Here is a 14,629-nt window from a genome sequence, read left to right on the forward strand (position 1 = left end):
AGACGGTGTGTTCCACTGTCATGATCTGTACTTTTTCCCTGTCCTGTATTTGAATAATATGCCATTTGATGTATGTAACTGTTCTCTGGTTTCTATTAGCTGTAATTTATGTATTGTCTTGTGCTGGGAGTTCACCTGTAACAATATGTCTCCTTCCCCCAATACTTGCAGCCCTAAGCTCTAATGTAATTAAGCTTTGTCAACATCACTAGTGGAGGAATAGCCATTCTTCCTCACAGCAGGTGGCTAGTCAAATGTACATATTACATAGACTGCCTGGAGCCCACCAGTCTAGAATCTTCTGGTGGACCAACCATTGAATAGAAGGTGTAACCCCTACCCCTTCATGGGCGGATCCCAGGAGCTCAGACAATCCATTCTTATTTTGAGATCAGATGTGAGTTGATCCTTGAAGGAGAAGGAGTGGGGATTCTTAGCTGAGGCAAGACCCCATGTCCATCTGGGACTGTGGAAGCGAACGGGGCGAGACTTGAGCTGAGGACATATCTCGTCGTTTGTGAGATTGTTTGGGATCTATTGGACTCGTGTGGACTATTGCTTTGTTACCTGGCACAAGGATTATCGGGAGGTGCCCCCGAACCTGTTCCATTGGACTAATTGTGGACTCTTTAGATCTACCTGCATGTGTTATTCCAGCGTTCTTGATAATAAATCTGTTGAATCATCCCTCGGCCTGTTGTCCCTTCTTGCACTGCCGTACACCCCGTCACATCCACTCCAAGGTTTTCCCCAGGTTTCCTCTCCATTGCTTCAATCTTAATGCTCTCATTTAGTAGTTGTTGGAAACTACACTGCATTAGGCCTACAAATTGGGTATGGGGTGTAGAGAGATGGTGTGTTACACTCCAAGATGTTCCCCAGGTTTCCTCTCCATTGCTTCGATCTTCATGCTCTCGTTTAGTAGTTGTTGGAAACTACGCTGCATTAGGCCTACAAATTGGGTATGGGGTGTAGAGAGATGGTGTGTTACACTCCAAGGTGTTCCCCAGGTTTCCTCTCCATTGCTTCGATCTTCCGGCTCTCGTTTAGTAGTTGTTGGAAACTACGCTGCATTAGGCCTACAAATTGGGTATGGGGTGTAGAGAGATGGTGTGTTCCACTCCAAGGTGTTCCCCAGGTTTCCTCTCCATTGCTTCAATCTTAATGCTCTCGTTTAGTAGTTGTTGGAAACTACACTGCATTAGGCCTACAAATTGGGTATGGGGTGTAGAGACGGTGTGTTCCACTCCAAGGTGTTCCCCAGGTTTCCTCTCCATTGCTTCAATCTTAATGCTCTCGTTTAGTAGTTTTTGGAAACTACACTGCATTAGGCCTACAAATTGGGTATGAAGTGTAGAGATGGTGTGTTCCACTCCAAGGTGTTCCCCAGGTTTCCTCTCCATTGCTTCAATCTTAATGCTCTCGTTTAGTAGTTGTTGGAAACTACACTGCATTAGGCCTACAAATTTGGTATGGGGTGTAGAGACGGTGTGTTCCACTCCAAGGTGTTCCCCAGGTTTCCTCTCCATTGCTTCAATCTTAATGCTCTCGTTTAGTAGTTGTTGGAAACTACACTGCATTAGGCCTACAAATTGGGTATGGGGTGTAGAGAGACGGTGTGTTACACTCCAATGTGTTCCCCAGGTTTCCTCTCCATTGCTTCAATTTTAGTAGTTGTTGGAAACTACACTGCATTAGGCCTACAAATTGGGTATGGGGTGTAGAGACGGTGTGTTCCACTCCAAGGTGTTCCCCAGGTTTCCTCTCCATTGCTTCAATCTTAATGCTCTCGTTTAGTAGTTGTTGGAAACTACACTGCATTAGGCCTACAAATTGGGTATGGGGTGTGGAGACGGTGTCTTCCACTCCAAGGTGTTCTCCAGGTTGCCTTTCCTGAGCTTCTATCTTCAGGCTCTTGTTAAATAGTGGTTAAATGGAACAACTGCATTTGGCGTACTAGTTGGTTTGGGGCCTACTAACAGTGTCTGCCGCTCCTTGCTGTTCTCCTGGTTTCCTGTCCTGAAATTCCATTTTCAGGCTCTCGTTAAGTAGTTGTTAATGTTAGACTGCATTTGGCCTACTAGTTGGGTTGGGGCCTACTATCGGTGTCTGCCACTCCTTGCTGTTCTCCTCCACTGAACAAAGCTGTGCCGCCTGTTTACTACGGTTGCCAATTTTGAACTGCATTTCGACTACTTACTGATTTGGGCCTACTCTCTGTGTCAGCCTCTCATTCCAGTTGTCCTCCACTGCAATGCCCCCTGGTTAGTCCTGTGTTACCAATTTTGAACTGCATTTAGCCAACTTTATTCTTTGGGCCTATATCTGTGTTTCCTCCTCATCCTGCCCATTGCCCAGCCAGTGATAGATGAGTCTGCTGGTACATTGACCCATAACGCAACATTCCCCGTGCACGCTACACAACAAGATTGTGACCCTGCTGAAAGTCAGGTTCCTCTTCCCGCATACCATACCACCTTACACGGGGACAAAGAGGAAGGTGCAGATGAAAGTGCAGGTTCCTTCATCAGGTGGGGGGAGGAATACTAGTTGGCGACGTCACTGGCACAGGGCCTCTCATAGTACGCAAAAGTGTTGCTGCCGGTGGGAGGCGCCCCCGCCGTGCAAACACACCGCTGTACTTTGAGGGGCCCTGTGCCAGTGCCAATGCCAACGAGTGGGCCCCCCCTGCTTGCTCAGGATCACAGCACTTGCAAAGTTGAAATACTTACCTCTCCCTGCTCCACTGCCGTGACGTGGTCCAGATTTCCTGGGCCCACTAATTACTTGAACCAGCCCTACCCCCCACAACTTTAGCCAAATGACCCCCAATTTCAAATGCCTTCCAATTATTATAAGGTAAATTACGATTGACAAGCTTCTGTAACAAGAATGGATGTTTTTGCCATTAAAATGGGCAGTGTAGGTGTTTTCCTGGCCTCCACTCACTGCCGACTATGCTCCCCCATTGACTTGCATTGGGTTTCGTGTTTCGGTCGATACCCGACTTTTCGCGATAATCGGCCGATTCCACTCGACTCGACTTCTAAGATAGTCGGGTTTCGCGAAACACGGCTCGACTCTAAAAAGGTCAAGGTCGCTCAACCCTAATGAGGAGTCAAAAGAAAAACCACAGGTCCGCTCCTACACTGTGTAGGAGCGCCAAGATTTACCTCATCACCTGCACTTTACTGCCCGCTCAAATGACTTACAAACTGCCCTGAGATTTCTATCTCTCACTACTGAATTCATCCCTATGTGTAATGTATTGTCTTACAAAAAAAGACTGCACAAAATCAAACAGGTCCATATGCCATCCTATATGACTCCCCACCTATTTATACCAAATGCTAACAAATGTACTTCTTGATATGTCATCCCACTAGTTTCATTATAAAGGGGGGGTTCCAATTTTTTTTTCCTTTAATCCATGTTTGCAACTGTGAAAAGGCAAAAAAAACAACAACTCTACTTACACACAGTAGGTCCACCACTGTCTTTGATGACAGACTGCAGCAGCGATCTCACGACTATAGCATGTGACCACTACAGCCAATCAGTGGGCTTCTATGAAAGAGCATTGTTCCCTTAATAGGTATTTTAAAGAAGCTCTCCCATCAAAACTTTTAATCTCTTAATATATTGCAATTGTCATATTATATGGCACTTAGTGCAGACAATTGCTCATTTTGCTTTTCTACCCATCTAATCTTTCTGTTTCCATTAGGTCTATCACATCATGTGATTAAAAATTGACCAGCTGAATCCTTCTAAGCTCTATGTATAAAGAGGAGGTATATTTTCCCTCTAAGACATGAATCACTGCAAAGGTCCCTGGCAGGGGGGAGGAGGGAGCAGATGGGTCAGGAGTAGAAGAGGGGAATGATAAATGCAAGGACAAGAGACTTCCTGCTTCTATATAGAGCAGAGAAAAGAGAAGAATTAGCTGGGTGTAAGGGCAAAGTGAGCAATTGTAAGTACACAGTGCTAAATAATATGATGATTGCAATACAGTAAGGATAAAAACTTTGACGGGATTGCTTAACAATTAAAAGTCTGCAGTCACCCTGTGAGACTGCAGACTTCCGATTGCTGACAGCATGTGGTACGCATACTGTCAGGATTCCTAGATACTGACAGTGAGAGGAGGCAGGCAAAGTACACAATTTGCATACATGCAGTCATGTGCCGACTAGACGTACTCAGCCTCACTCAATTCACTTCTATTAAGAGCTGCCAGGCACGTCTAGTCGGAATGTGTCAGAATGTGTCTGGAAATATGCAAATCACATACTTGAAGTCACGTGACCACCCACTCTCACCGGCAATAAAGGGGAATGCACGCAGTCAGGATTCAGAAGTCTGTAGTCACCTAGAATGGCTGCTAACTTTCATCAGAAAGCCGGACAACTGCTTTAAAGTTATTTAGCATTTTCAGAAGTAAAAGAAAGCACATTGATTCATTTTATTACTTTTATTATTATTATTCAAATTATACAAACCAGGGACAATAAAGACAAGAGATTGAGTTGGTGAGCAAATATGATATGTATATATGCCTGACATGTTAGGACTTCAATTCTTGGCTTCCTGGCAGAGCGTGGTTTCACCCTCCTTTTAGCGACTGCAGGATGGTACCGTTTTCAATTCATAATACATACAAAAACGTCTTAAAAAAAAAACAATCCTGGAAAAATATTTAACGTAAAGCTAAATATTACCAAAAAGAGAATAGATTTACATGTGATATTCATAGACGAGATGGCGCCCCTCCAGAAACTACTACAGTTTCCCCAGTGATATATTCAGCATCAGGAGAGCAAAGAAAAGAGACAATTCCAGCACAATCTTCAGGTTCTCCAATTCTGAAGGAAAAAAAAGAAAAAGCATGAGCATCTCCAGTAAATATAAAGTGCGATGTAGAAAAATGTATGCCGACATCCCAACTTTTACAGACTAGAAAGAGGGACAAGCAATGCAGAACATGCACTGGCACAATTTTGGCCATGCCCCTAGCCACACGTGAAACCACACCCATGTACCATTTCTTTCTACCCTGATGTCATCGGAGGTGGCGGCGTCAGAGAGTGACATTCAGCTGACCACTCGGAACAGCCGGGAGTAGACCCAAATCCGGGGCTGTATCTGCAACGGTTGGGACCTATGGATTTACTTTTTGTTCATTCACTCATAGTTGTAACAGCCATAACTAGGGACGGGTGGACCTGTGGAGGTTCGAGTCCATCAGGTTTGGCAGAACTTTATAAAAAAGTTCAGCTCGTTATCAGAACGGTAGCCAATGAACTGCGATAACCTGACTGACGTTGGTGTTCATCACAGCAGCCGGATTCACACGTTACTGCCGGTGTGTTCCGGCTGCGGTGCTGAGCGGTCACATTACTGATACCACCGCTCAGCACTGTATCTGTACGTAGCAGAGTCGGGGATCAATGTGGGATGGATTTACGGTGGACCCCTTTGGATTATTGTATTTTTTAAAGAGTGGGTTTTTATTTTTATGGGTTAAAGAGGGTCAGGGAGTGTGTTTTACAATTAAAGAAGTTTTCTGTGTGTGCGCTTATTGCTTTTGGCTACGGGGTTAGTAATGGGGGGTCTTATAGACATCTCTCCATTACTAACCCCTGGGCTTGATGTCAGAGTTGACATCAATTCCAAATTATTACACCGCTTGCCAATGCACCAGGACAAGCGGGAAGAGTCGGGCTAAGTGACAGAATTGGAGCATCTAAAGGGTCTAATTGATGCACCTTTTCTGGGGCAACTGTGGGCTGCTATTTTTAGGCTGGGGAGGGCCAAATGTCCAAGCAACTCCAAGCAAATGTGGCGCTAATCACCTTAGGATTTTTTGAACGCATCCACTTACAGTGAAAACAATATTAATAAAAGTTCATTTATTTTCTCAAATCCCCCAAAAAAGTAAGGGCTAATCCCTTCTAGGAACCCTCATAAATAAGAAAACTTTATAGTGCTTTTGTATGTTTGTTTGCTTTTTTGTTACCTGATGAAGGCTGCACTGTAAAAATAGCAGCCGAAACGCGTTGTACTGTACTTTAAAAAAAATTTAAAAATATTTTCTTACTTTTTTGGTTTTGAGAAAATAAACAAACTTTTATTAATATTTTTTCACTGGAAGTGGATGTATTATACAAATCCTAAGGTGATTAGCGCTACATTCGCTTGGAGTTTATTTTCCCTTTGAATGCTTGTGATGGAGCCAGAAGTACCCACACCTGAAAAGCTTGCAAGCTGTGTTCGGGCTGCTGAACATGAACAGTAACATGGACTTCAGTGAGAAGTCCTTGTTCCGGGTCCATGTATGGTATATGCAAGCTTCACTATATGAGGTCTTGCTTTTTTGCGTGTGTAAGGCCGCATTCACACGTAGCGAAAATGCTGCATTTTTTTTCTGCTGCTTGTGATCTTCATGATTTTTTCATGATTTTCCACACCAAAAGTACGCAATAATATTTTCTGGTTACTGTATTTTTGCCGCTTTTTTCAACTCCTTTAAGGCATTTTTGTGCAAATTTGAAGCAGCAATTTAAAGTGTTTTTTAAGTACAGAAAAGCTTTGATTCTGCACTTAATAAGGAAACTACTTTTTTTTTTTTTACATGCGTTTTTTTTCAGGCGGGGAGCCTATTATATGGGTAATAGAAGCGTATGGAGAAGAAAAAAATACTCAAACCACAGATCAACAGCGTCTCTAGGCGCAGTTTTGCCAGGTGTTTTCATAAAATCACATACATAGAATTTGCTTGAACAGTTAAACGCAGCAGTAAATATCAGTAAATATTGCAGGTTGGACGCTGCGTACTTGTGCAGCATCCAACACGCAGCGTCCACATGTTACAGCATAGTGCAGGGGTCCCCAACCTGTGGCTCGCGGACCCATGAATTGTGGCTCGCGGCTGTCTGTCAGCTTGGTGCATTAGGTCCAGTTCTAGCAAATAGGTATGAAGAGCACATCTGAATTTTGTGAGCAGCCCTGCACAGAAGAGCAGATCTGGATGCACAAATACTGGTCTTAGGGGTGAGATGATTTAAAGTATGGTACGCTGGAGACAAGATGACACCACCTGTAAGACGAGGTGTTTGAAGCTGGATATGACAGTGTCTTGGGAGTGCTTTATAGGAGAATAGTGAATGGGGGTATTCTAGGAACCCTTGGATCTTTGTATACTGCTTTGCGGTGATTGATTTTTGTGGAAAAGCTTTGGTTACCATTATGCCTGTAATGGGGGCTTTGGTTGCCACTATTTTGAGGGGGGCGGGAGCTGAATGTGGCTCACGACCCTTTCTCAAGGTTGGATGTGGCTCGCGACCCCTGACTGTGGCTCTCAAGGCCAGAAATGTTGGGGACCTCTGGCATAGTGGATGGGATTTCAAGAAATCACATGTACACTATGCGTTCAGAGATGCCCACGGCTTCCCTGGGGAGACGGACATGCACTACATATCTTCAGACCGCATCATGTCTATGTCACCCATACAATATATTGGACACGGTGAATTTGCACGGTTCAGTGATCACATGCGGATTCACTAGTGTTCAATAGACGACAGCGCTTGATGGCATCTATAATATGCATTCAATTGTTTTATTTATTCATATACATTGATTCTGAAATACAATCTTTCTCAAAATGGCACCGGCTGCACCTGTGCAGTAGCATCTATCTGCGATCCAATAGATGCTAATGTGCAGGCGCTGCCAACACCATTCTGCTAGAGGGAAAACAAAATTGTCTTCATCAAGATAGCACCGGCGGGACCTGCACAGTAGCATCTATCAGATCATCGACAGATGCTACGGGCAGGCGCAGCCGGCGCAATTTTGAGAAAGTTTTTTTTTTCAGAATCAATGTATATGACTAAATAAAACAATTGAATACACATTATAGATGAGATCATGCTGCATTGCGGGCGCCTGCCTGCCGAAGGTGATTTTTTCTTTCAATATATATAATCAGTGTGTAAAATAGGGGGTAGGTCAGTGAGGGGTAAGTGACCTGTCATGAGCCCATGAATATATAAGCAGAGCACCACATGAAGACCCCCCCCACAGCCCGCCCTGAAGCACGATAAAAAAACTGAAAATAAAGATTAAACCCTTAAAGGGGTTGTCCACTACTTTCATGTAACCCCCCAATGTATCCCCCCAGGGCCCCTATTGCATTGTGTAAATACCTTGCGTTGTCGTTTTTGCCTGTGAGCGGCGCTATGGCTGCAGCTGGGTACGGGTCACATGACCCCCAGACTGCAGCCGCCGCTCATTTCCGCCGACGTCACGTCAATTTCCAGGCTCTGAAAATTGACGTGACGTCAGCAGCAGGCGTGACCAGCCCCCACAGTCTGCAGTCACTCAGCAAAAGTGACTGGGCTGGGGGCGGGGCTGCCTGCAGGGCTGTGCTGGGGGCGGGCGGGGCTATGTGTGCTCACTGCTCACGCTGGGATCTGAGGACAGGGCTGTGTGGGGGCGGGCAGGGCTGTGCTGGCTCTGCTGGGGGGAGTGCGTGGCTGCCTGACGCTGGGGTCGGGGTGCCGGCATGTGCCGCTCGGCGCCGGGGGTCTCCTGTGCCGCTCGGCGCCGGGGGTCTCCTGTGCCGCTCGGCGCCGGGGGTCTCCTGTGCCGCTCGGCGCCGGGGGTCTCCTGTGCCGCTCGGCGCCGGGGGTCTCCTGTGCCGCTCGGCGCCGGGGGTCTCCTGTGCCGCTCGGCGCCGGGGGTCTCCTGTGCCGCTCGGCGCCGGGGGTCTCCTGTGCCGCTCGGCGCCGGGGGTCTCCTGTGCCGCTCGGCGCCGGGGGTCTCCTGTGCCGCTCGGCGCCGGGGGTCTCCTGTGCCGCTCGGCGCCGGGGGTCTCCTGTGCCGCTCGGCGCCGGGGGTCTCCTGTGCCGCTCGGCGCCGGGGGTCTCCTGTGCCGCTCGGCGCCGGGGGTCTCCTGTGCCGCTCGGCGCCGGGGGTCTCCTGTGGGGGGTTGTTGGTGTGTGTGTGTGTATGTATATATATGTGTATGTATGTGTGTGCAGGCATCGTCCGATGGGACTACAAGTCCCATCGGGCTCTGCCTGCTACACTGACAGTGACTGGCACATTAGCCAATGATGGGTCAGTTGTAGTCCCATCATCCGGCTAATGTGTTGAATGAAAAAAAAAAAACACTCAGTACATACATACAACACACACCATGTAACATGCGACGACATGCACCATGCGACGACATGCTACATGCACCATGCGATGACATGCACCATGCTACATGCACCATGCTACATGCACCATGCTACATGCACCATGCGACGACATGCTGCATGCACCATGTGACGGCATGCGACATGTACCATGCGACGACATGCACCATGCGACGACATGCACCATGCAGCGACATGCACCATGCAGCGACATGCACCATGCAGCGACATGCACCATGCGACGGCATGCAACATGCACCATGCAGCGGCATGCGACATGCACCATGCGACGACATGCACCATGCGACGACATGCACCATGCGACGACATGCACCATGCGACGACATGCACCATGCGACGACATGCACCATGCAGCGACATGCACCATGCAGCGACATGCACCATGCGACGGCATGCGACATGTACCATGCAACGACATGCGCCATGCGACGGCATGCGACATGCAGCGGCATGCGACGACATGCGGCATGCGACGACATGCACCATGCGACGACATGCACCATGCGACGACATGCACCATGCAGCGACATGCACCATGCAGCGACATGCACCATGCGACGGCATGCGACATGTACCATGCGACGACATGCGTCATGCACCATGCGACGGCATGCGACATGCACCATGCGGTGACATGCACCATGCGGCGACATGCTACATGCACCATGCGCTGGCATGCACCATGCGACGACATGCAGCGGCATGTGACATGCACCATGCAGAGGCGTGCAACATGCACCATGCAGCGGCATGCGACATGCACCATGCGACGACATGCACCATGCAACAACATGCGCCATGCGACGGCATGTGACATGTACCATGCGACGACATGCTACATGCACCATGCGATGACATGCACCATGCGACGACATGCACCATGCGACATGCTACATGCACCATGCGCCGGCATGCGACATGCACCATGCAACGACATGCACCATGCGACGACATGCGACATACAGTACATACATACTACAGACATACAGTACATATAACATAGAGTACATACTCACCATCACTTGTCACTTTGTTCCCCGAAGCCATTGTCACCTGTAAAAAATATTAAAATAATAAACAAACAATATACTCCCTGTCCGCAGAAATCCAATTAAAACGAGTGTCCCACGACGATCTCCCGTGGAGAGCAGGAGCATCAGTTGATGCGACCACTCTCCAGGGGCTCCAGGAACACAATGATGGAAGGTATCCTTCCATCATGTATTCCTCACAAGGTATTCCTACGCCCCTGTGAGAAAATAGTCCCTAGTCTCACTATTGGCATTGCTGGGTGAGACATTTTCCCACGCAGCAATTGCCATAAAGTGAGACCAGTGAACTAGAGTAACCTCAGTGATGCACTGCAGGAGCCATTGTCTCCTGTCAGTGTGTCACTGAGGGTCCTATAGAGCAGTGACATCACCCGATGTCACTGTTCTATAGGGGAGATCGTCGTGGGACACTCGTTATTAATTGGACTGCGTCGGACAGGTAGTATACGGTTTATTATTTTACTTTTTTTTGCAGGCGCAGAAGTATGGTAAGTATGGTTAAATGAAGAATATTAAAATATTTTTTTCCAAATGTGTGTGTTTTATTAACCCTTTCTTACTACTGGATTAGTAATGGATAGGCGTCTTATTGACGCCTCTCCGTTATTAACCCGGCTTCATGTCACCTTACAATAGCAAGGTGACATTAACCCCTTATTACCCCATATCCCACCGCTACTCGGGAGTGGGAAGAGAGGGGCTAAGTGCCGGAATTGGCGCATCTTACAGATGCGCCATTTCTGGGATGGCTGCGGACTGGTATTTGTAGCCGGGGGGGGGCCCAATATCCATGGCCCCTCTCTAGGCTATGAATATAAGCCCGCAGCTGTCTGCGTAGCCTTTCTGGCTATAAAATATAGGGGGACCCCACATCATTTTTTTGGGGGGGTCCTCCTATTTTAATAGCCAGTAAAGGCTACGCAGACAGCTGCGGGCTGATATTCATAGCAGGCTACAAATATTGGCCCCCGGCCGTCGGCTTTCCCCCTCTGGCGCAGAGAATTGCACGGGAGCCCACGCCGTTTTTTTCTTTATTTTTAAAAAATTCAACGCTCATTAAGGCCTCTTTCACTCTTGCGTCGGTACAGGTCCGTCGCTATGCGTCGGGCCGACGTACCGACGCACGTTGTGAAATTTGTGTACGAAGTGGGCAGCGGATGCAGTTTTTCAACGCATCTGCTGCCCATTCTGAAGTGCGGGGAGGAGGGGGCGGAGTTTCTGCCGCAACGGCCAAAAAAACGTTCACTTGAACGTTTTTTCGTGCCGACGGTATTCCAAAACACGACTGATCCGTAGCACGACGGACGCGACTTGTGGCCATCTGTCGCTAATACAAGTCTATGGGTGAAACGCATCCTGCGAGCACATTTGCAGGATCCATTTTTTTCCACCGGGATGTTTTTTTTCCGCCGGATGTTTTTTTTTTTCCACCAGATCTGTTTTTTCCACCGGATCCGTTTATTTTCGCCGAATCCTTTTTTTTACGCCAGATCCGTTTTTTCTCATAGAGTTGTATTAGCGCCGGATTACACCTGATGGCCACACGTTTCATCCGTTTTTGGCAGGATACGTCAAAAAAGCTGTTTCCGCCGGACGGAAAACACATACAGAGAAACGGTTTTTCGGTACGTCGAAAAAATGCACAGCGACGGATCTAGCAAAAAACGGATGAAACGTGTGGCCATCAGGCGCTAATACAACTCTGAGAAAAAACGGATCCGGCAAAAAAAAAAAAAGGATCCTGCAAATGTGCTCGCATATAGTATATAAGACAGCCTCCCACATAGAATAGAATATACCCCACATAGTATATAAGACAGCCTCCCCCATAGAATAGAATATACCCCCGCAGTAGTATATAACACAGCCACATCTATAATATAACACTGGGAGCGTCACTCTGTCCGAAGCCTTTATAGACTGCGCAAGCGCCGGCGCAGTCTGGACCCCACAGAGTGACGCTCCCAGGAGATCGAGGTATGCGTAAACACTGAACGCACACCACGATCTCCAACGGAGAGGCAGGGACGCGCCAGGAGGGTAAGTATAAGCTATATTCACCTGTCCCCCGTTCCAGCGCTGCGTGCGGCTCTGTCTCCCGGGTCCTCTGCCTGTGATTTTCACAGTTCAGAGGGCGCGATGACGCGCTTAATGCGCGCTGCCCTCTGACTGAACAGTCACAGCCAGAGGACCGGAAGAAGTGGCGTGCAGCGCTGGAACAGGTGAATATAGCAAGTGTCGGGGGCCTGAGCTAGCGGCAATACCGGCACCTGACCCCCACAGCGCGCCGGTGTCCCCGCCTGCTCAGGCCCCCCAGCACTCGGTGCCCAGCGACGATAGGTGAGTATGTTATTTTTTTTTTTTTTTTATATATATATATATCGCAGCAGCATACGGGGCATATAATACTATGAAGCATCTTATGGGGGCCATCAACATTTATGGAGCAGTGTATGGGGCATATACTATGGAGCATGTTATGGGGGCCATGAACCATAATGGAGCAGTGTACCGGCCATATGCATGGGAGCAGCAAATTACAGAACGGTGGCGCAGGATGGGAGCAGCACATGTCAGAATGGGGCTGCAGGATGGCAGCAGCACATGACAGAACAGGGGTGCAGGATTTGAGCAGCACATGACAGGATGGGGGCGCAGGATGGAGCAGCACATGACAGGATGGAGACCATATACCAATATAAATGCTCGCCACCTGGGCGTAGAACGGGTTCAATAGCTAGTAGTATATAACACGGCCTCCCCCATAGAATATAATATACCTCTCATAGTATATATCAAAGCCCGCATATAATATAGCACAAATTGCATAGTATATAGCACAGCCCATGTAGTAGTATACAGCACAGCGCGGGTCGTAGTATATACAGCACAGCCCGAATAGTAGTTTACAGCACAGCCCGTGTAGTAGTATACAGCACAGCCCGTGTAGTAGTATACAGCACAGTCCGGGTCGTAGTATATACAGCACAGCCCGCGTAGTAGTAAATACAGCACAGCCCGCGTAGTAGTATATACAGCACAGCCCGCGTAGTAGTATACACAACACACACCCCACACAGTGGTATATACACAGCACAGCCCACACAGTGGTATATACACAGCACAGCCCACACAGTGGTATATACACAGCACAGCCCACACAGTGGTATATACACAGCACAGCCCACACAGTGGTATATACACAGCCCACACAGTGGTACATACACAGCCCAGCCCACACAGTGGTATATACACAGCACAGCCCACACAGTGGTATATACACAGCACAGCCCACACAGTGGTATATACACAGCACAGCCCACACAGTGGTATATACACAGCACAGCCCACACAGTGGTATATACACAGCACAGCCCACACAGTGGTATATACACAGCACAGCCCACACAGTGGTATATACACAGCACAGCCCACACAGTGGTATATACACAGCACAGCCCACACAGTGGTATATACACAGCCCACACAGTGGTACATACACAGCACAGCCCACACAGTGGTATACACAGCACAACCCACATCTCATCCCCCCGATAATGGCTCCACACTCTCCTCACCTTTCCTCTTGCCCGCGCTGCTCCTGGCTCCTGTCTCGGCGGCTACAGTCTGCCCGGGACACAGCAGGTGTGCGATGATATGACGTCATCGTGCACCCGCAGTGTCAGAGGCAGAGCGGGGAATGATGGGAGAGGGAGCGTCAGCGGACGCTCTCTCCTCCATCATTGCATTGAACTATACCGGCGTCATGGACGCCGGTATAGTTGAATGCGGCGGCGGCACTGGCGGGAGTAGGGGGGAAAGAGTGCAGCGGCCCACTACTGGCACCGGCCCTTCTGGCATTTGCCAGAAGTGCCCGATGGCCAGTTCGGCCCTGGTCACCACCCACACACTTCCCTCCTCCTGAACTGCAGCGTTTCTTGGACCCACATCCGCAGCAAAACTGCAGATATTTTCTACATCTCAATGAAAGTTTGAGGCCGGAGTCACACTACAGCGAGATACGGCCAAGTCTCGCAGGTTAAATACAAGCTCTGGCACCGGCACTCCGGAGCGGAGCGTGCGGCTTCATGTATTGCTGTGCGGCTGCACGCTCCGCTCCGGAGTGCCGGTGCCAGAGCTTGGTTTTAACCTGTGAGACTCGGCCGTATCTCGCTGTGTGTGATCCCGGCCTAAGGGTGCAGAAACGCTGCAGTTCGGCACAAAAGAAGTGACATGCTGCGGAGAAAAAAAAAAGCTGCGTTTCGGTGCGGCCTTTTCCGCAGCATGTGCACAACAAGTCTGTGGCTCCCATAGACTTACATTGGTTGTGCACTACAATGCGGATTT

General features: G+C 48.5%; 1 protein-coding gene across 1 annotated transcript in view; it reads right to left on the minus strand.

The window, feature by feature from the left end:
* Positions 1-4,459: 4,459 nt before the first annotated feature.
* LOC138673411 (dehydrogenase/reductase SDR family member 4-like) overlaps positions 4,460-14,629 on the minus strand; it is a 60,471-nt gene continuing 50,301 nt past the window's right edge. Inside the window, exon 9 of the mRNA XM_069761799.1 lies at positions 4,460-4,865. Coding sequence (XP_069617900.1) covers positions 4,751-4,865 — 115 coding nt within the window. The 3' untranslated portion in view covers positions 4,460-4,750. The remainder of the gene's footprint in view (positions 4,866-14,629) is intronic.

This window comes from Ranitomeya imitator, chromosome 1 (assembly GCF_032444005.1).
Source record: "Ranitomeya imitator isolate aRanImi1 chromosome 1, aRanImi1.pri, whole genome shotgun sequence".
Classification (NCBI taxonomy): Eukaryota; Metazoa; Chordata; class Amphibia; order Anura; family Dendrobatidae; genus Ranitomeya; species Ranitomeya imitator.